Below are 23,578 nucleotides of genomic sequence, written 5' to 3'. Positions count from 1 at the left end.
TAACAGCTAGCCCGGCGGTGGTGACTCACCCCTGTAATCCCAGCACTCTGGGACGTAGAAGCAGGCAGATTTCTGAGTTCAAGGCCAGCCTGGTCTACAGAGTGAGTTCCAGGACACCCAGAGCTATACAGAGAAACCCTATCTTGAAAAAAACCAAATCCCAAAAACAAACAAAGCAAAAAAAATAAGGGGGTAACAGCTTTCTTACTTTTCCCTAAGAATGGAACCAAATAAGCGGTCATAAAGAGATACAATGTATCTCGATCCTTGGGAATCCCCTTGTACAGCCAGCCAATCTGGAGAAACACACACTGTGGGTGTCCCTTTCCTTCCTGCTGGGCTGTAAACAGACACACAGGTCCACGACTGAGATCTAGAGAGAGCCACTCAGAAGGACCAGAAGTCACTTGACTCAGGACAAGACCTTTTAGATGGGTGTTCAAGGACCATGGGGCCGAAGGGAGCAGCCAGCTCTCCAGTGTTCACACCAACTTTTACAATGCCTCTGCAGTTTACTGCCTGCCCCACGAGCTACCTGGACCTTGTCCCCTGCCACTTCAGGAATGATCATGCTAACAATACATGCTAGCTTGAATTCTAGGCTGACAGGCTCGCTGTTTTTCCTACCTTTGGACTCACCAGTATTAATCCAATGCTTCCCAATCAGAAATCCCTCGCTGAATGCTTGGCGGTAAATGATAAAGAGCATGTATGTGGGGAACAGGAACTGCATCCCAGGGGTGCCCTCAGGTAGAGGGCAGACCAGGTTTCAACTGTCTTTTGTTCTGAAAGGCACCCCGGCCAAGCCTTAATGCACCACAGGCATTTAGAAGTGTTGCAGAGAGCTGGGCAGTGGTGGCGCACGCCTGTAATCCCAGCACTCTGGGAGGCAGAGGCAGGCGGATTTCTGAGTTCGAGGCCAGCCTGGTCTACAGAGTGAGTTCCAGGACAGCCAGGGCTATACAGAGAAACCCTGTCTCAAAAAACAAAAAAACAAAAAACAAATCCAACCCCCCCCCAAAACAAAACAAAAAACAAAAAACCAAAAAACAACAACAAAGAAAAAAAAGAAGTGTCGCAGAGAGGGAGTTCTCTTTCCCAGTGGTGTAGCCTCTGCAAGTTGCACAAGATACTATCAAACACAGTGGGGCACCCAGAGATGTGAAAATAGCAGGGGCCCCCATGGGAAGAATGGGTTATTCCAACACAATTACAACATCACCATGAGGTAGAGAAGCCCCTTTATTCCCACCAGCAGACTAAAGCACCACCCACAATGTTTAGGTCTCTAAAAGAAATACCCTGGGGCTGGAGAGATGGCTCAACGGTTAAGAACACTGACTATTCTTCCAAAGGCCCTGAGTTCAAATCCCAGCAACCACATGGTGGCTCACAACCATCCGTAATGAGATCTGCTGCCCTCTTCTGGTGTGTCTGAAGACAGCTACAGTGTATTTACATATAATAAATAATAAGCAAATCTTTGTGCTGAAGCAAGCGAGCACAAGCGAGCAGAGGTCCTGAGTTCAATTCCCAACAACCATATGATGGCTTGTAACCATCTATATAGCTACAGAGTACTCATATACTTAAAAGTAAAATAAATAAATCCTAAAAAAAAAAAGTAAAAAAGAAAAGAAAAAAGAAATACCCTGGCTGAGACAATGCCTAAAATGAAATTGTTTCTCAAGGAAAAGCATTCATAAATACCTCTGTGGTGGTTTGAATGAAAAAGGCCCCGTGGACGCTGATGTTTGAATACTTGGTCTCCAGTTGGTGGAACTGTTTGGGAAGGATTGAGCGGTTCAGGCTTGTTGAAGGAGGTGTGTCACGGGGAGTGGGCTTTGAGGTTTCAAGCAGCGCCTGCCATCCCCAGTGAGCACACTGCCTGCTGTTTGTAGTTTGCGATGTGAGCACTCAGCTGTTTTTAATCACAGCAACAAAAAAGCAACTAATACAACCTCTTCACTAGAGCTCAAAGAAATTTAGATGTTAACTGGCACAAAGCTGGCTCTAGCAAGCTGAAGTGGAGGTTACAGACTAAGACTACAAGCCCTGCAAGCCTCTCTTGCCTACCAACTATACAGGACATCGTCTTCCCTTGAATGCAAAGCCTTAGCCTCCGTCTCACCTGAGTGGGGCTGGTGGCTCACACTTGACATTCCAGCGCTCCAGAGGCTGAGGCAGGACACTTGACACAATGAGAAAATCAACAGACCGCCATCACAGAGCGGGCACTTTAAACCAGAGAGCAAGCTAGTTAAAGATGTTTGCAGAGCATCTGTACTGTACTTACAGCAGAAACAAGTCACATTTTTACTCAAAGAGAAAGCGAGGTAGGAGTTTAACACAGCCAAGTCTGACAAACACCTGGGCTGGAGTATGTAATTGAAAGTAGTGTTTTAATGCACCTGAACAGGAATTATCACTGCCTTCCTTTCCAACTAGTTTCAACTGACGATGCAAACTGTAGAAGTGAACCACATCCATCCAACTCAGGGAAATTTAACTTGCTTGCATTGCTTATGTTTTCAGAGTGGCAGTTTGGAAATTTGTGCTAAAGGACACATGGAAAATGGGACCTACTTCCTGTGGCTCCTGGGACCTACTTCCTGTGGCTCCTGGGACCTACTTCCTGTGGCTCCTGGGACCTACTTCCTGTGGCTCCTGGGACCTACTTCCTGTGGCTCCTGGGACCTACTTCCTGTGGCTCCTGGGACCTACTTCCTGTGGCTCCTGGGAGCTGGGAACACAAAGCAAGAACTGGAGGCTCACGTATTAACTAGTCCTGACGCAAAGGCATTTCTCCAAGTCCACATGGAAGTTACTTCACAAGAGCTGCCTCTGGTCTCGATCATACACACACATAGTCAACATTTTAAACTGTAGAGGAGTCAACAAGCCACTCAGATCACAGACCAAAAGCTGGGCATGATGATGCAGACATTTGATGCCAGAACTTAGCAGCAGGGGCAGGAGGATCTGTGAACCTCAAGGCCAGGTTGGTTGGTTGATCTAGATAGTGAACTCCGGTCCAGTCTCAAGGAGAGAAAGGAGTAAGAAGAAAGATTCGGAATACACACTGGTTCAGTGGACTATGTAAACTTTGCAGAAAATTTAGCACTGCGTTTTTTTTTTTAATAATAATAAAAAAAAAAGCACCTTTCTTTCTGAAGTAGACAACACTAAGGGACTAGGATTCTAAGACTCACTCTACACAAAGCAAACAACCAGGGCTAGAAGACAGCTCAGCAGTTAAAAGCAATCATTTCTCTCCTAGGGGACAGAAGCTCGGTTCCTAGAACCCACATGAGGTGGCTCGTGAATGCTCATTAACTCCAGGTCCTCAGGTCCAGAGGACCTGACACAGACACAGACAGGCAGACACTCACACACATACACACAGGCTTCCACAGACACTTGGAGCACCTGGTGCACAAAAACTCACATGTGTAGACACATATGCTGGCTGGTTTTATGTCAGTTTGACATAATCTAAAGTCATCTGAGAGGAGGGAACCTCAGTTGAGAAAACCCTCCTTAAAATCAGGTTGTAGACAAATCTGTAAGGCATTTCCCTAATTAGTGGTTGATGGGGTAAGGACCAGACCATTGTGGATGGTACCAACCCCAGGCTGTGGCCCTGGCTTCTATAAGCAAGCAGGTTGAGTAAACCAGGGACAGCAGGCCAGTAAGCAGCACCCTCCATGTCCTCTGCATCAGCTCTTGCCCAGGAGCCCGCCCTGCCTGAGTTCCTGCCCTGACTTCCTTCGAGGTGAACTATGATGTGGGGGATGAGCTGAAGCCTTTCTTCCCGTCATGGTGTCTCCTCACAGCAATGGGAACCATAAGTAAGACAATGAATAAAAATGAATAAGTTTTATTTTTAAAAGGAAGCTAGAACTTCCCATGCCACATAATTTACGTTCCCAGAAACTTTTTCTTAAGTTACATGTATTCCAGGAATAAGAACATTGCAGCTAGCCAGTGATAGCTTAAGGAGGCGTTTGAGATCATGACTGTTATCATCCACTCTGACCGAGTAATAAGTCAAGCAGCTCAGGGCAGCCTAGATGCAAAGCTGGGAAGCTGGTGCCAGTTTGGTAAAATACAGAACAAATCACCTGATATGCACATGGGTAAGCTTATACCAGAGATATGACTCAGTGGCTACATTTGCTTAGACTGCTGTAAGCCCTGACTTCCACTGCCAAACATGGGTGTGCTTGACAGGAAAAACAATCTCTAAATGCTCTCAAATCTCTTCAGACACGCCAGGTACCAGCAGAAGTGTCTGTAGTGTGTTTCTAGTTAGTGTGTGATAAAGGGAGAAGCCAAAGATCTGAGGACCCCATGGTTTTCGATTTCTTGGGGGAGGGGAGGGGAGCCTGCATGTGTGTAATATCAAAGTGACCACTGTGTTCTGCTGGAGAAAAATGTTCGTGTTTGGATAGTAAACGGCACATTTCTTAGAAAACCTATGATTTTAAAGAGTAAATCTATTTCCCTCTTGTAGGCCATGGCTAACCACAGTATGGCGTAATTCTGGAGAAATCAGACCTCACCCAGTTACAAAAATAGCAAAAAGGACTCTCTGCTGCTGGCAAAAATGTAGCAAACATCTGTATTGATAGTAGAAAAGTTCTGTATGTGTGTCTTCAACTAGGTATTTAAAAATCATCAGCTCTTTCAGGTGAGGCAGGGAGGGAACAGTTACTTCTACAAAAGGTGGGCAGACTGAAATTACTCTTCAGAGAAGAGAAAGAGGTTAAAACAATAACAAAAATCTAAAACTGAGGATGAGAGTAAAAATGTATCCTCGCCAGAGGCACTAAGAACCTGTGCCTCATTCTGTAGTCTCCAAAATGGAGACAGTGGACGTCTTCTTTACTCTACAAGTGTACAGAAGAGTCAACACAATTCAGTAGCCAACAACTGAATTGTGATACAACCATCATTCCCTGGAGTCCAGTTTCACTCTGAAAGGCACTGTTAAGGCTACTGTGTTGGCGTATTTGCCCTTCAGTGTAAGACAAGAAGAAAGCACACGTCTGCTTGTCACTTCCTGGTTGACTTCAACGTCACCATAGCTCCCAAAGTTGTCACCTCCTGACATTCAGTGTTCTGAGAGTGTGGACTAGACTTAGTGTCTCATGTCTAATAAAGGGAGGGTATGCAAAAACAATAGTAAGGGCATGGAAGGTAGCTGGTGACATCATTGTCCTGTGTTGGGGAAGCCTGCTGACACAATCCCAACAGTGAGGAGCCACAAGCAAGCCTTCCAATGACCGGACAGCAGCTTGAGCTGCTGTCTCTGTCAATCTGTCTGTCTGTGTGGACCTATAAGAGTGCACCCTGCCCTGTAAAACTAGGGAGACTGAGGCAGGTCAATCTCTGAGTTCAAGGCTAGCCTGGTCTACATACCTTCTAGGCCAGCTTGGTCTGCATAGTAATTAAAAAAAAAAAGTATTTATGTTCAGGCCAGGAATGGTGATATACGTGCATTAAATCCCAACATTCGGGGGCTGGAGAGATGGCTCAGTGGTTAAGAGCGCCAGTTGCTCTTCCAGAGGTCTTGAGTTCAAATCCCAGCACCCACATGGTGGCTCACAACCATCTGTAATGGGATCTGATGCCGTCTTCCAGTGTGTGTGAAGACAATGGTGTACTCATATAATAAATAAATAATTTTTTAAAAATCCCAACATTCACCCTGGCAATGATGGCCTATGCCATCTCTGAATTTTAAGTCAGCCTGGTTTATAGAAAAAGTTCCAGAACAGCCAGGGTTACAAAGGGAAATCCTGTCTCAAATACGTAAGTATAAAATAGAACCAACAATAACAACCAATACCAACAAAACAAACAAGCAAACCCAATAGCCAAAACCTCCAACATTCCAGAGGCAGAATTCCATGAGTTCTAGGCCAGCCTGGTGTACACAGGCCAGCCAGTGTAACATAGTGAAACCCTGGCTTTAAGAAAAAGAAATGTGGGTTGGAGAGATAGTTTGGAGGTTAAGAGCACTGACTGCTCTTCCAGAAGTCTGGAGTTCAATCCCCAGCAACCATATGGTGGCTCACAACCATCTGTAATGGGATCTGATGCCCTCTTCTGGTGTGCAGTTATACATGCACATAAAGCACTCATATACATAAAATAAATAAATCTTAAATTAACAGTTAAAAAAAGGGGGGGAAGGCAGAGGCAGGCGGATTTGAGTTGGAGGCCATCCTGGTCTACAGAGTGAGTTCCAGGACAGCCAGGGCTACACAGAGAAACCCTGTCTCCAAAAAACCAACCAACCAAACAAACACAGAAGAAAAATGTGGTCAAAGACCAGTCCTCCCTCTCTTCATCACCCTGCCCTGCAAAACAGGGTTGGCCATTTTTGTGGAATCACTTGGATCCTGTACTTCCAAACTGGTATCTGACCTATGCTGGCTGGAATCTCAGTGACCAGCTTCTTCATGCTTGTGAATCATAGCACAGACATGTCTTTAAAGTGGTAATTCCAGTTTTCAGAGTACTATCTGTATTGACACAAATAGGCTGGCCCCTGACTCACCATGCAGAGGATCGACTGCTGACAGCTCCCCCTGCACTGTTGGGATGACAGAGGACTCACTGCACCAGGGTTAGGCAGCACTGGAGATTCAATCAGGGCTTCCTGGGGCTGGGCAGGCCCTCTGCCAGCGAGCTACATCCCCAGCCCTCCGAGTGGTTCTTATTTTTATTTTTTGAAAATATCTCTTGAGTCCACAATTTTTACTTTGGCCTTAATGAATATTTATTGCACCCAGAACCAAAGATCAGACTCTAAACAGCCTTCAAAAATGCCTCAATTTAATCTCACAAAAAGTACAACGCTAACAGGAACATTTTCAAACATAGTTAAACACACCACTTTTCATCAATGTATTTCTTTACTGGTCTATTTTACTTTCAAAACCATTTGCGTTTTCCAGGAATGGTGGGACACATCTGCCATCCTAGCACTTGGAAAAGCAGGGGTGGGCTGATTACACATCTCAGGCCAGTCAGGGCTACATGGGAAGACCCTGTCTTAGGAAAAAAAATTAAAACTTTCTGTGTCACCTTATGATGGTAGACATTTACCTGAGTAACCCAAGGTCATATTCTCAGAAGTGTTTATCTGAGCTGGCAATGGGTATAGCGGCTACTTTTTTTGGTGCTGTGATAAAACACCATGACTACCATCTTGGTTTGTAGTTCCAGAGGGTAAGAATCCATCATGGTGGGGGCACATGGAAGTGGGTGGCAGACACTGCAGTGGGAACGGGGTGCTAAGCTCTCACACCCTCAACCACAAGCACAAAGCAGAGGCAGCGACCTGGAAGTAAGCAAGTTCTCGAAACCTCAGAGATCAGCCCCAAGAAGCAAAGGCTTCTTATCCGGAAGCAAGCAAGGCTGTAGCACCCAACCCTTTCCACACGATGCCACCCCCTGGGGAGGTGTCCATACGGCCGGCTGTCGAGGACGTGTCTCATGCAAACCACGCTGGAAAGGTGTTTGCCAGGCAGCCTGATGACCTGAGTTAGATCCCCAGAACCTAGGTAGGAGAGAATACACTCCTGTAGGACGTCCTCCGACCTCTATGGTGCACGCGCTTATGCACACAAAGAAATGTAGAACAAAGCTTTAAAATATTTGCCAGACACAGAGAATCACCGGTCCCTAGTATGTGAATTACAGCACTTGCTAGAGCTGCCTTGGTGTGGATCAGAAAGCGGAACCATGTTATTCCAATTAAGTGGAAACGGGGCTATATTTTATCATATGAGCCTGTATTATGTGCTACAATATATGTACAATATACACAGTCAGTATATCTATTTCCTATATTTAAAAAGATTTTAGATGGCTCCACAAAACAAGTCCCTGGAAAGTCCTGCAGCTAAACCAGGCAGCACGGCAGAACTGGCGAGCTTCAGGCTTAACGAAACACCCTGCAAAGAAACAGATGCCAACCGCTGGTCCCCACAGGCACACACAGAGGGTGTGGGGATGCGGAAGACACAAGGCATCCAGCCTAATAGAGAAGGGTTTTCCTCTTCTTACTCGTGGACAAATTGAGAGAGCGGGCAGTGGGTAGGGTGGGCCGTGGGTAGAGCGGGCCGTGGGTAGGGTGGGGTGCTGGACACCAGTACTCAGGAAGCAGAGGCAGCAGACCTCTGTGAGTTTCAGGACAGCTGGGGCCACATAGACACTGTCTCGTCTCAGAATCCCTTCAGTCACTTGTTCACTCATACTCACACTGACACATACACAGTCACTCACTCTCACAAATACACACACTCACATACTCACTCATACACTGTCTCTCTCACTGTCTCTCTCACACACACACACACATACTCATACACTGTCTCTCTCACTGTCTCTCTCACACACACACACACTCACATACTCACTCATACACTGTCTCTCTCACTGTCTCTCTCTCTCTCTCACACACACACACACACACACTCACCACTCACACATACACTCTGTCACTCTCACAGACACACACAGACACATATACACTCACACACACATACAGACACACACACTCTTGTCACTCTCACTCACGCACACACTCATACACACACTCAGACACACACATACACACAGACACACACCCTCCATTGTGTCTTCAGCTCTTGTTATTTACTTTATGGATACACATACTCAGTAGAGAGCAGTAAATGACAACCCACAAGCCTTCTTTAACCGCTACCTGTGTCTTTCTGGATCCTCAATGTTTCCAAACATTTTTGAACTGTTAGCAAAATTTAAAAATTTGGGGATTAGGAGCTAAAGAGATGCTCGGCAGATAGGAGCACAGGCTGCTCCGACAGAGGATGCAGGTTCAGGTCCCAGCACCCACATAGTGGCTCACAACCAACTGTAACTCCAGTTTCAGGGGATCCAATGTCCTATTGGAACCTCCACAAGCACCAGGCATACCCGTGGTACACATGCATCTATGCAGGCAAAATACACATAAAATATAAATATAAGTAAGATCCTGCATTAAAAACTGTTTAATTTCTCTCTTGGAAATTGTATTTGCAAACACTGGCCCTACACGTCCCAGTGGCCACAGGTGGCTGGAGCTCTCTTCTGCACACTCCAGAAACCTCTCTCTCATCTTATTGCAAAAGGGAGATGTATATATGTATGAGGTCACTGACCCTGGACGGCGAGGCAGCGGGATTGAGGGCACAGACACAGCAAGGAGAGTGCCATGCCGGGCATCACCCATGGACTTCCAAAGCCCTGCGGGCTCCCTAACTGTCCCTGGCCTCAGGTAAGAGTAACGGAAGAATGGGGTTTTTAAATTATTCGTTCGTTCCAGGTTTTGCCAACAGACAAAGCCAATAGGAGAAACTAGAATCTACATATCCCCAGAAGATTCACAGGTTCATCAGCAGGGAAGCACGGCAGGCTGTGTAGGTCATGACTGCACAGCTGTAAGCCACCGAGCATTCTAGGATGGGGGGGGGGGAGGCCGGAAACCTCCCACCCCAGTAGCTCACCCCACCTAGCTCACCAAGGGGCTACTGCCAGCCGATGGCTGCTGCACAAGGAGCGAGAAGCAGTTCTCTTTAAGCATGTCGTCACTGGCTTGAGCACGCGCCAATAGATGGCCTCAAAGGGGGGGGGGGGGCGGTGAAAACTGGGTTTGGTAAATTTTATTTAACTATAAGTTTTTAAAACCTGAAGTGAGGACAGGGAAAGAGGGAGGTGGACCTGAGGAGTTTGGAAGAGGAGTGGGGAGTATGTACAAAATTCTCACAGTTAAAAATAAGGACAACTGACAAATGTTTCAAAAATTTCAGGTAATTGTTATTACTGGGATCTATAAAATAAGTGATAAAAAAAAAAAGAACTGTGTAAGAAGGGGAAATTACTTTACACAGCATGACCACTGATAATCTCTTGCTGCCACTATGATTTAAAGGCTACTTTATAGTTTATTCAAAACATTTTCAGTCATCAATAATGTAATTGTGGGCCAATAGCATGGCTCAGCAGATGAAGGAGCTTGTCTGGCAACCCGAGTTTAGCACTGCAATCCACAAGGCAGAAGGAGCCCCTGCCCAGCTTCGCACGCATGTGCCGTGGTCCGCATGCCTCCCCAGTAATAAATACAACTTTACATGACAAATGTAACCATAACTTCTTTTTCACTGTGCTTACAATCTTTAAGTTTTCAACTTGTTTTTATTTATTTATTTATGTATGTGTGTGTGGTGTGGTGGTGCGCACTCGTGTGTGCACATGTGTGAGTCTGAGCATGGGTGTGTACCACAGCAGGCACATGGGGGTCAGAGGACAGCTTGCAGGAGTGGATTCTTGGAGGCTGAGTTCAGTTTATCAAGTTTGATTGGCAAGTGCTTTTGCCTGCTGAGCCATCTTACCGGCCCTTCTTAAAAGAATGCTTTTATAAAAGGGGAAATCATTTGAAATGTAAATAAATTATATCGAATAAAAAAAAAAAAAAGAATGCTTTTATTACCAGATATTAGTTACACATAGCACACGGTTTCCATTAGGACATTTCCCTGTCATTACATACATACATGTCATTACATATATTACATACATGTAATGTGCTTTACGCTCGCCAATCTGTCCTCCTCACTCCCGCAGGCCCCTTCCACTTTCCAAGCAGCCACTTTCTATTTTTAGCTTTTTTAAGGGTAATACCCTCTTTCTGAATAAACCCCATGTGATATGGAAAGAGTATGACAACCCCCAGCCCATCTGACTCGCTGGCTGTCAATCGACCCTGTTTAAATGTTTTCAAGAGTCTGTTACTCCAGTGCGGGAGAGCCCCGGTGGTTACTGGTAAGAGAGCTGTTCTCTTCTGGACGGGAGCATGAGCATGAAGCCTACAGCTTGTCCCTCACAGGAGAGGGCCCCATGTCGCCATTCATAGGTGACACCAGTGTATTTGTGAAGGGCTGCTTGCCTAGAAGATCCTCAAGGAAACTGTTGTTGATTACAGGGAAATCCATAGATTTAGGAACCTGCCTTGCAGCTGGCAGAGCAGCTTCTACAGTGAAAGTGACAGAGGCCAGAAGGCCACCACACAAGAGGGAAGGTGCCCAGGGGACCAGGAGAGGGGCTGGGTGCTCTGCAAGCCAATCAAAGCCTGGCTTAAGATCATCCAGACCTCACACACTGTGTCTGAGGTAGGCTTTTTTCTTTTTAATACCACACCCCTTTCTAAACCAAATTCGAGAGGCAACTATAGTATCTACAGCAGCCATGAGCACAGCCACAGAATGGAGCTCTCCAGAACACGCAGCTACTCCTTGTCTCCATAAATAAACTCTGCGATCCTCTGTCACAGGCTCTGCGGAACAGTGCTAAAAACCACTGACAGAGAAAGTCAAATTCAGAGTTTAGCCTTGAAATCTGTCAGGTAGGCATACAGAACACTGTGATCATAATCACCATATGTAAGCTAACACACAAACCTGCTAGGCAGTCGCAGCCTTTAATCCCAGCACAGGGGAAGGAAGAGGCAGGCAGATCTCTGAGTGTGAGGCCATCCTGGTCTACTGAGTGAGTTCCGGAACAGCCAGGGTTATACAGAGAAACCTTGTCTACAAAAATAAAAACAAACAAACGACAAAAAAAATCCACTAAAGCTACAAATCAATTTTGGTAGCATTACTGAAATAGATATAGATGTCAAACTATTTATGTGAACATCATGAACAAAAGAACTAACTTTTTCAGGGCAAAAGTCTGAAGATGCAATCACATGTTCCCAGGCCTCCTTAACCCTGAAAAGGAGATGCCCTTTTACTAGATCTCAGTCTTATCTTGGATATTTTATGATGAACAGATAAAATGTGTAAAATTTTAAAAATAAAAGCAGCTAAAATTTAAAAGTCCTAAGTCATTAGACTTCTTTTTTAACTCCCTAAAAGGAAGAATAAGTTGTATATTTCTAAAGATGTCCTATTCCCTCCTACTCAGGTGTCCCATCAAGCACAGGGTCAAAGTTCAGGCTTCAAGGCGCCACTGTCAATTACAGAGAGGGGGAGGGAAAGGCTAGCTAAATCCACAAGTCAGATGAGTTATATATCTAGATTTATTTTCTATCCTTCAATAATTAAGAAGGAAATGAGAGAGATGTCTTCCCTTTGCAAAGGATGCAGACAACTGCACTTAATGGGGGGAAACGTTCAGCAAGGACAAACTCCTTCCCAATCTTGCACCACTTTCAAAAAAATCTGCAGTGCATGGCCACACACTCATAGAAGCTGGTGTGTCGGCTGCACAGTTCAAGGAAGTGTGTGCCACAGACAGCATACATTCCAACACACTGAGCAAGCACACACGTGCCTCCCGAACTGCCCCAAACCTCAGCCGGTGGCGAGGGACACTGGAGCGAGCATACACCCAGGCCTCCAAACCAGCTTTCCTACCGCCCTCAAAAATGCAAAGGGAAGGCAGCAGGAGAGGAGGCGGGCAGGGCAGGGGCTTAAAGACCTGGTGAGCAGACCAGTGAATGACACCAGGGAGTTTTCAATTGTCAAGGAAAGAAAGGTTACAGAGCTGCTCAGCCCAGGCAGCCCTGGGAACCACCGACCACTCCTCTCTGGCTCTGGAATTCCAGAGAACACAGCTGCATGCAGGCTTCAGCCAGCCAGGGCCCTGTTTCTGTGGCATCTCCTCCCCTTCTTCTTCCTTTCTTTCTTAATCAATGAAAGACTAAACGCTTTTTCAGTGTTAATCTTTCATCATCGACATCTGACAAAGAAATACACTTCAGAACTCCGAGCATACAGTATGAAGAAAAACATCCATTTTTCAAAATAGGGTTGTTAACATCAGAGACTAGGAACTACAGAAAAAAGTTCCAAGGGAGACAAAGGCCCACACGCGGCAGCATTGCCAGCATCCCATTCAATGGCGGCTGACAGGAAGCTACCTGCACACAGGAAGGCCACTCAGTTTTTCCGCTTCATTTCTCAAAGAGAAAAAGGTAAAAAAAGATATGTATTAAAAACTCATCTTCTAAGCCAGGTGTAGTGGTGCACACGTTTAGTGCCAGGCAGCCTCTGAGTTCTAGGCCAGCCTGATTTGATCTATGAAGTGAGTCCAGGATAACCAGGGTTGCACTGAGAAAGCCTGCTTTGAAAACCACACACACACACACACACACACACACACACACACACAATGTATCTTCTGATACCTTAAGCTACCTCTAGGATCTCCACTGATAAAAGAAATCATCCTTTACAATTTAACACATTTCATAATATCATCTTATGGTTATAAATGTATCACCTTCAGTGTTGGGACTTGTGAGAAGGCTGTCTGGCCACTCCTGCTGCAGGATATACAAGACACAGCGCACACAACAACAGGACAACCTGGAAGAGACCCGGTGAGGATCCAGTCCTGATAGTATCACAGAAGCCAGAGACCTCAAACCAGACCAATGACTCATTGCAACAAACATCTGGAAGTGAAGGCATGTGGACAGAGAGCTATACTGTGGGACACACTGTAACACACTACAGCGTCCATGATGACATGTTTTCTATGATTTAGTTTTTGCTTATTTTTGTATTGGGGGGGGGGTTGCAAGGGTGGGGGGATGAGTCAGAGTGGGGTGCATATTGTGAAACTTAAAGAATCAATAAAAAGTTAATTTAAAAAAATGTACTACCTCCCTCTATAGAAGAAAATGAGTTTCATGTTCCATAGAAAGAGCCACAAATGCACAAGATGCAGCTTCCGCTCAGTAATTATTAGTTACTCTCTTCCTGTCCCATCCTCTGAGTCACAACTGCACAGAAAATGCCACATCGAGCCCTGAGCTGTACAACTTGAAGACCCGCATAAGAAGTTAGAAGTAACCCTTTACCTACTTTTTTTCCCTGACAACTCCACCCTCTGTCCCACAACCACTACCATTAGTCCACAAAAGTCAAAGGAAGCCAAACGGTGAGTTCAGAGATGAAGGGCCCTTCACATGCGCTCAGTTACTGAGTGTGTCGTTAAGAACGTGACTCCATTAACAGCATATCTCCATTTACACCCCACGCAGAGGTCAAAGACCTTCCTCACACAGACAATGAAGCAGAGAAAGACAGACTGGCAGCTCCCACCAAGGAAACAAGTCAAAACTCAGCACCGGCTCCTGCGATAGGCTGAATCCAGAGAAGCCCCCCAGGTGAATTCTTCAACTCTACAGAAAGGGATATAATGCTGACAAGAACCAAAGTCAGCGCCTAACTTTTTGGCTCAAATGTGCTATTTTGGTTTTATGGCCTACTGGGACAGACAGGGTCTCTTCAATTTGTTATGTAGACCAGGCTGACCTGGGATCAACAGTGTGCCACTGTCCCCAGTGAGGAACATCCTTCTTAGCACTGTTCTATTTCTTAATAAAAAGAATATAAGCACTAAAAAAAAAAAAAATGAAACAGTATAAACAGCAGCCAAACAAACCCACCAAACACCTCACTGGATAAATGCCCCATATGCTTGACTATGGTAAGCAGACAAAAGCATGGATCAATGCTGCTTTTAAAATGATGTGCTTTAATCCCATCACTCAGAGGCAGAAGTGGGTGGATCTCTGTGAGTTCAAGGCCAGCCTGGTGTACAAAGTGAGTTAGTTCCAGGACAGCCAGGGCTGTTACACCTGTCTTGAAAAACTAAAAGGTAATTAAAATTTTGTGCCTATTTCTAATTATTTTTCTTATAAAAATAGTGTAGTGCAGAAGAGCAGATCCCTTGGACCAGGGGAAGAATGAGGTAGCTGCAAGTTTGGGCACTTGACAAACAAGTTCTATCGCTCCTGCTGGGATCTGGACACCTTAAGCTGATTCACTTATGATTAAGTGTTAAGTGAAGCCCTCTACAGTAAGAATCGGCGCTGGACCTCTTGCCTGGGTTTTTCCCTGATACTAAATGTATTTATCTGCCTTAGACAAATTTGAGAAATTACTCCATTTCTCTAAGACTAAGTTTCCTCAGATGAGAAACTTTTCCCCCTTTTCCAAATCTGACTTAGAAAAAGTAAAATTTCTGTCGAAGAGGCCATGATAGCTTTATTACTTATTGTATGGACTGAAGCAGCCACAGGAGCTACACCTCACCACAGTGTTCTCTAGTACTGTGTTCAGAACAGTATCAGATCATAAAACCTTTAAGAATTGGAAAGTCAATTCACACTTCCATATGTATTAAATAAATACATGACAATGAGAAAAATTGCAATTATCCCTCTAGTTGCAAAGATTTGCACAAGTGTTTCTATTTGCTAGATAAAACACTAAAAGACCGGGAAAACTGTAAGCGTTTGCATTTTAAGAAATAAAACCATAAGAGACATAAACAATCAGAAGATGCAAGAATAAGCAAGCAATGCACCTCAAGAATACAAAATTATTACTTGGGGTTCGTGGTGGGGGTGGAGGTGAGAGTTTATTACTGCTTCGGGGACAATGTCTAGCCATAGACTTAAGGATGGCTTGTGGACATGATGGTCCTTTACATAGAAGCACTCATTTCTGTTTTACTTCTCTAGCAACATGTCACCCAACTCTGAACTAGATTGAAGGTACATTATGATGATTTTTTTGCTCTTCTTTGATAGTGAAAGTGACAGAACCTAAGGTTTTCTGTAGTAATAATTGCTTTCCCCTATCTTGTGAAGCAGCCTTACTAAAATCCACAATCAAAACGGAAAAAGTAAAGCCTTAAAAATAATCTGGAACACTGCAATTTGCTGCCTAAAATAGAACCCATACCATCCACACCACCAAATGAAAATTATAAGTTTGTAAGCATCAAGTCAAATGATAAAGCAAAAGACTTAAAATGATTAAATGCACTAAATGAGGGTCATCGTCTTTACTGTAGATATGTGCTGTTTGCCTGTTTTTGTGTGTTCATTAACATTGCTTGAATATTCCCCCAAACTAATTTGTACTTCTCATGACGGCAAAGAAATAAAACCAGACCAATCAATTATTTAGGCATGCCTTCTTAAACACTACTCTTCTGTCCCTCAAATTAAGAAGTCAGACATAGCTTTTGAGATATGCTTTTTGACTAGAAGTTTCAAAGCACACATTTTTTTTTTAAAGTTAGTTTAGCCAAGGCTCAACAGTCTCTTAAAAAAAAAGAAAGAAAGAAAGAAAAAAAATACACTCAAGTTGTTTAAATATATTCTTTAAAATTATATCTTAAATTATATTTATAATTTTCTAAGCAGCTTCCAATTCTACGCCTTTTCTAATAAAAACTGATCCATAATTGGTTGTGCAAAAATAACAAAACATCCTCCCAAGTATGGCATTTCTAAGTGAACATTCACATGCAGTAACACACTTTAAAAGCTAAGCACAGTAGTGTGTGCCTACGATCCCAGCATTCAGGAGGCTGAGGTTCACAGGTTCAGGAACAGCTGGGGATGCACAGAGAGACTCTGTGCCTTAAAAGTGTGTGTGTGTTTGTGTAGGGTCATGGAGGAGAGCAAAGCCTTCATGAAAACTGAATCTGAGAGAACTCTAAGGAGGTAGCTTTTGCACTGTACAGTCTTTAGCAGGTGGCTGGCAGAAGTGATGATGGCACCTGTAAAAGCTAGGCATCACTTAGGGAAGATGGTATTATGTGTGCCTTCCTTTGTGAGTTTCAATCATCTAGTGATTTTCATTAGCTTTGTCTGGACTGAAACTCAGAGTAACGGTTGCTTAATTAAAGATCTCCCCTTTTGTCTTCCTATTTGATCTGTGTAAAACTATTGCCCCCCCACCGAATGCACACACACCACTAAATCAAAGGGATGACAATTTAGTTCAATAACAACTGACAACTGTTCCTCTACTTTTGAGGGTTTCATTAGTAGACAAGGAATAGTAATTCAATTGTAGATAGCAGATTATTTAGAAAATATCAAACATTTATAAATAGTTCTAGAAGAAAGCTCTTTTTTTTTTTAACTGCTTTTCTTCTTGTAATAAATTTGCCCTGGTCTCTGTTCTTTTACACACAATACAGCATTATTAACATTCCTCTTGAATGCAATAAGAAACTTAAAGCAACCTACACACACACACACACACACACACACATACTAGTTTAAAATGGTGAAATAATTTTCACGTGTATTTAGTTTTGAATCTTCTAATCTTTTATATGTATTTTAAAAGGTAAAATCATTTCTTAAAGAAAATATACTTTAGGCCATGATATATAAAAGACTTTCTCCAAATATTATTAATTTCCCCTCATCTATGAAATGACAACCTCAGCTTAACATGAGACACATAACTCTTAAAGGGCTTCTTAGTGATCATTTTATTATCTATAGTTGCAAATAAACATTGTTATCATTATAAAGCACAATGTAGCAAATGGACTATGTATCAATTCTCTTTTAGAATTAAAGTTTAAGTACTTAAACACTTGTATAAATTGCTATCTTACAATTTAAAAATTGATACTATTTGATGAATTAGAAAATTAAGCAAAATAAAATACATTTTATTTGTAGACCTCATTTGTTTTTAATGTTTAATAATATGCAAAAAGCTAAATGCTAGCCTCTTACAAATATTTTAAGACTACATTGTTATCAAAATACCAAGTAATTTTTTCTTTACCATTTTTATTCCAATCCTAACACTTATTTCTAGAGATCAGGAAAACATGTGTTCTCTAGAGGAAAAAAAAGGTTATCTTTTAAAAAATGTGCTACTGCAATTTTAAAGCTAAATCTAAGTGACTTTACAGTTTGATATCATATGACATTGTATTAATCTATCCACATATGTAATTAAGCATGGCCATTACTTTCTAATTCAACAAAGTCTTTCAATAAAAGGCTACTAAATAAGATTTAAAACTAATAAAGTCTTTCTTGTTTCTAGAAAATCAAAATTTAATGCAGAAAAAGCCTTTGTTACAGGGAGGGCTGGAAGTTGGGTGGGTTTGGGGGTTGGTATTTAATTCAGCTATACACAATGTAGCACATACAAGCAGAATACAATTGGGATGCTGTTTTCTTTAGCATTCCTATAGGAGCCCAAATTCATTTGCATTGGAGAAAAGACAATTACTGATTTTAACTCATGAAAGACAGATTCACAGTTTGCCCTGACCCACCTCGGAGGATCTAACTGTCCTAGTAGAGCCCTATCTACCACCATTCAACTACTTCCTACAAGTGGGCAGATACTGCCAGCTGTTTTAAAGTTCTGTTTCTCACAGAATCATTCAACTTTAAAGACAAAAGCACATTCACGTTAGTAACATGTGTACCAGTGTGCAGACATGACTTTTTAGATGACTTTCAGCAGTATCCAAAGTAAAATTTCTATCAGAAAGTTTCCCTAACTTTTAATAACACTTTTAAAGTTATCAACTTTTTGCTCTTAAAATCTCTGACCTACAGGTACTTACTATATGAATACAGAAAAAAAGTATTTGTATTTAGAAGTCTGAAACCAAGTAGATTGTAAGCAGAACAAATGATAGGCATACCTTACTGGACAATAATTTGCACTTACAAAGGATGAAACATATGTACTACAAAGAAAAAGAATTCTCGGGGTGACTGAGAAAACAGCAGTGTCTAGTCTGTCTACTTTGTAGCCACCGGTATAAAATGATGCTATGTTATTTAGCTGAAGCCCCAGTAGTAAGCAAATAGTATGCCAATTAATTCCACAAAGACTAAAGCATCTTACAAATTATCATTAGCTTAAAAAAGTATTTGGAATATAGATGTTAAAACAGTTCCCTACAAAAATCAAAGAACCAAGCACAGTATTAAAAAATTAGCATTCAATTGTCAAATCATTTTTTTCAAGGAGGCAAACAAGAATAACTTGTTTTCCTCCAGCTTTACAAAACTCAAAAAAACACATACACAAATTTACTTTCAACTTGTCAATTGCAGAACAAATGATGTTTTTTGCATCAAAAAAACAACAAAAGAACAAAAAATAATAATCACTGCATATAACATGAAAGCTTTGGTCTTAAACATCACAGTACCCTGTTTGTTGTTGTTGTTTTAAGTTACCAGAAGCATAGTTGTACCCAGGATTATGGAGAATTTACTGATGCCTCATCCCAAAGGCTGACCTCCGCTAATTAATTTCAACCAGTTTAGCCTTCTCCCCCTTAGCTGCACAGCAAATAGGTAACTTTTGATTTTAAACTGAAAGAGAGAAAAAGAGAGTAGAGTGTGGTGTGTGTGAGTGTGTGAGTGTGAATGTGTGAGAGAGCGTGCGTGCTGGAGCCACTCTCCAGCTGGCTGCCATGTATTTGGTATGTTAACTGTCTTCAGGTGGAGTCAATCACACAGCCTGCTCACAGATTCCTCCAAGTTATTTCATAATGTCAACATGTTCAAAGAAAGCATTTATTTGCCGGGCAATGGTGGCGCATGCCTTTAATCCCAGCACTTGGGAGGCAGAGTCAGGTGGATTTCTGAGTTCAAGACCAGCCTGGTCTACAAAGGGAGTTCCAAGACAGCCAGGGCTATACAGAAAAAGAAAGAAAGAAATCACTTGACCGGGCATGGTGGTGCACGTCTGTAATCCCAGCACTTGGGAGGCAGGGGCAGGTGGATTTCTGAGTTCGAGGACAGCCTGGTCTACAAAGTGAGTTCCAGGACAGCCATGACTACACAGAGAAACCCTGTCTCGAAAAACCAAAAAAAAAAAAAAAAATCATTTATTCCTAGGACTATAAAAGCCCTAGACTGTTCATTTAATTTATGCTAAAACTTGTGACATGACTACTTTTGAATTCATATAAGCAGAATTATGTGACACTTCAGCCAAAAAGCAAACAACTCCTACATTTAAAAACAAAAACAAAGTGGTCTTTTTGTTGATAAGTTTTAGGTGATCATGATGACTTTATATAAATTAGTACTTCACTTGTTTTGAAAATTAAATAATATATACTGCACTGTGGAATAATGGGACATCAAATAACTTCAGTTAAAAATTAGTGACTTTCGTTAATTTTAATTTCCAAACGGATTCACAAGAGCAAGACAGCCAACAAAAATGAAATAATCATAGATGCACACCGCCTTAAGGATTCTCGGTGGTTCTAACATCAAATCTTCAACTGTTAAGAGATGAGTGGTTTAAACTTATAACAAGTATTTAGCATCCCAGAAAAGATCCCCTTACACATCCCAACTTAAAAAAACAATAATACTGAAGGAAAATAAATAAGCATAAAACACTTTACAGAGAGCCAGATACACATTTTCAGCATAAAAATCCGTTCAGTATAGCAGTCCAGACTGCAAATCATAATCCTTAACTTTTCAAAAACAAAAGTATTCAACAGTTTTCTAATGTGGCACAATCATTTCCAAACAGATTCTGTTACATTATGATGTATGTATGTATAACTGTGCACACAGTATTTTTTTAAAACTCTCCAACACGCAAGTATTTATAAAATTAATTTGTTTTAAAATGTTCTCAATCCTGACAGAGCTTGGGCATACCTCAGACTAAGAAGGTGGAAAAAAATCAGCCTTAGCCTCCCCATTCAGATACTAAATGAAGAACGGCAAAGAAACGTTAGTTAATGGGATAAAAAACTAAGTTAGGACACGTGGTGGGTGGGGGTAGAAAGAATAAAGGTTCCCAATTTAAAGTCCACAAAGAGCTTTAAACAAAGATGTTCTCCTTCATTCTTTCATAATCACTGGGGAAACCCAACCCCCACAAAGCGTGTTACTCCTTCATTAACAATAGCTAACTATCGACTTCACCGCGACATTGTTTATCCACCAACGTTTCTCTAAAGCAACAGTAACAACAAAATGCTCTGGATCCAAACCCAGGCTTCAGTTATTAAAGTCTGGCTTCTCCCGGAATCCAGTACAAACATGCTACTTCTTTAGAATACTGTGTAAAAAAACAAAACAAAACAAAACCGTATTTACTGAACTATTTTATAATTCATCACTAAACTATGCAAAAAAGTAATTAATCGCATGGTTTAGTTAAGCAATTCAGCTGACACAGTAAATATTTACTCTTAACATCTCACAGGAAGTTTGCTATTGTGCTGGGGTTAGGGATGGTAGTGGGGAATGAAAGGCAGTGTATGATAAACAACTTAATCGGTCACAGCCAACTGAATCCACCTAGTGTTCTCCATCCCGACCCTAATTAGGCACCAAACGGTTTGCAAGCACAGAAAACACCTTATATAATGAAAGTAAAATAATAAATAATAAAAATAGTAACTTTCTAAGCTATGTATGTCCACTAACAAAACCAACAAAAGCCCCTTTATCAACCATATAGACACTTTTTTAAAAGCTGAGCGTAGTTTTTTTTAAGTTATACGTATGGAAGCCCAATCACAGAAGGGATAAAGAAAAAAGAAACTAGGCAAAATATATTTACCTTAGCTTTTTAGAGACTGAGTAATCAACTTCCATGATTTTCCCATGCAATTCCACTTTACCTTTAAAACAGAAATTTAAAGCACTCAGAACCTCCCAGAGTCAAACCCGCGGGGGTCAGGGAGGGGCTCGCACATTACTCCGCGCTCGGCTCCGCCTTCTGGAGCCTTCAGGGGTCTCCACCCGGCCGCAGCTGGGCGAACTTAGCGCCAACTGTGATGAAAAGTGGGCGCCCCGGGTGACGAGCGAGGAGGGACGGGTTCAAGCCCGGTTCCGACCCCAGGTATAGCTGTGGGTGGCATTACCGGAAAAACACATTTAATAAAGAGCGGCGCCAATTTGAAAAGATGAGCTCATTTGAAACTCAAGCTGCAGGGCTGGCGCGCCTCGGTCTCTCCGGCCCCCAGCACCCCATCCCGCCACCCCGGGACCCCGAGGCTCCCAGGCGCTCGCCCCCTACCCTCCTTGCCAGCGGTCCCGGGGACACGCGCAGGAGTCCCTGGCTCTGTGGACGCCTGCTTTGGAGTGACCCAAAGGTCTCGCCAGCTTGCCCCGCCGCACAGGTTTCCCAAGGATGGGGGTTCCCTTGCGGGGTCGGGGGTCGCAGGCCCCCCGAGAGCGTGGCCCGCCGCGTGCGTGTGCGGGATGAGAGCTGGGAGCGCGCGCGCGGGCGAGTGTGTCGCGCTCCGACTCCCGTCTTGGCTCCAGCGCGCTCGCGGGCCCCCCGGTCGCCTCTTTCCCGGTTCTCAGCCCGGGCCCCCACCGAGTTGAGACAGGGTACCTCGTAAAAAGGTGCTTCTGGCCGAGCAGGAGGCGGGGAGACGGGAGGCGGAAAGCCCCCAGCCCCGAGTTCTTCTCAATAAAATCGGACAAAAAATTCAGGGAAAAATAGGAGCGCTTCCGAGATCAGAGAGAGGGAACTGAGCTTCGGGAAAGGACTGAGGGAGATGTGCGGTCCGACAAGGGACGGGTGGGGAAAAACCCCAAGACCTCGAAGGGTTCAGTGGGTGAAGTCGAGGAGATGCCGAAAGTGGGGGGCCAGAAGACAAGAGGGGGGTCTCAAAAGGAGAGTGCGGCTTGGGAGACGACAGAGGGCGAGAGGTCTTTGGCACGAGGCATGGGAAGAAGGAAGGTCTGGCTAGGAGGAGAGAAGATGCTGGATTTGGGGAGTCCCTGGCAAAGGGGGTACTAGAAGGATCAAGAAAAAGAAAAACGGGGGACTCTGCAAAGGTGGGGGCGGGGGAAGCTCCGGAGAGCAGCTGGGCACTCCAGGGGCGCTCCTAGGGAGCCAGCGAGCCTGGGGACCCTCGGAGGGGCACAGGGTCGCCCGGACTCTGAGGCCCAAGGGTCTCGGTTAGCTCCCGCAGTGGGGGCAGGGCAGCCGTCCAGCCCGGCACGAGAGTCGCGGGGCTGGTGCGTGAAAGTGAGCGTGAAGGCGCGGGAGTCGCGGCGGGCGCGGCCCGTGGGGCTCGGCCTCCCCGCTGCCGCCGTCCCGAGCCGGCGAGGCGCGGCGTAGGCAGCGCCGAGTGCTCACCGGAGAGGGTCTCGATGGCGCGGATGGCCCAGTTCTGGTCGGGGTAGTCCACGAAGGCGTAGCCGGACTTGAGGAGGACCTGTCCGGCCAGGGGCAGTTTCCTGTCCCCGAAGAGCTGCCGGAGGTCGTCGGCGGTGACGGCGGGGCTCAGGTTCCCGATGTACAGCTTGTTCATCATCCGCGTCTTCCCGAGAGCCTGCGGCTCCCCCGGCCCGGCACCCGGCGCTCCCGCCGCCTCCGCTGCCCTCCTCTCTCCTCCTGCGCCCGCCCCCACCCCCACCCTCGCCCTCAGCCTGGCTCCCCCCACCGCGGCCGGCCCGGCCCGCCCGGGGGCAGAGGCGGAGGCGGGGACTCAGCGCGGCTGCCTCCTCCGGGCAGAGTCCCGGGCGGGCGTGCGGACAAAGCGCTCGCTCTGCCTCCCGGTGCTGGGGCGGCGGCGGCGGACGCACCCCGCGCGCCTGAGAGTTGGAGCGGCGTGTGCACCGCCGAGAGTGCGCGCCCTGCCCGTCCCGCGCCGCGCGCTCCGAGGGCTCGGCGCTCCCAGGCTGCGCGCCCGGCGGGCGGAAGCGGCGGCGGCCCGAACGGCCCGGGAGTGGCGG

At 44.5% G+C, this 23,578-nt stretch overlaps 1 protein-coding gene across 1 annotated transcript in view; it reads right to left on the bottom strand.

Annotated features, from left to right (window-relative positions):
* The window catches only part of Igf2bp2 (insulin like growth factor 2 mRNA binding protein 2), a 103,710-nt gene extending 80,478 nt beyond the window's left edge, over nt 1–23,232 (bottom strand). The window contains exons 1-2 of the mRNA XM_052158864.1: nt 22,980–23,232; nt 21,447–21,507 (exon numbers count right to left, since the gene is read on the bottom strand). Of these exons, the coding sequence (XP_052014824.1) occupies nt 21,447–21,507; nt 22,980–23,157 (239 nt within the window). The 5' untranslated portion in view covers nt 23,158–23,232. The remainder of the gene's footprint in view (nt 1–21,446; nt 21,508–22,979) is intronic.
* Between the last annotated feature and the right edge of the window lie 346 nt (nt 23,233–23,578).

Source organism: Apodemus sylvaticus, chromosome 15, assembly GCF_947179515.1.
Source record: "Apodemus sylvaticus chromosome 15, mApoSyl1.1, whole genome shotgun sequence".
In the NCBI taxonomy this organism is placed as follows: domain Eukaryota; kingdom Metazoa; phylum Chordata; class Mammalia; order Rodentia; family Muridae; genus Apodemus; species Apodemus sylvaticus.
Note: the sequence above shows the minus strand (reverse complement) of the source record. Positions and strands in the feature narration are given on the sequence as shown.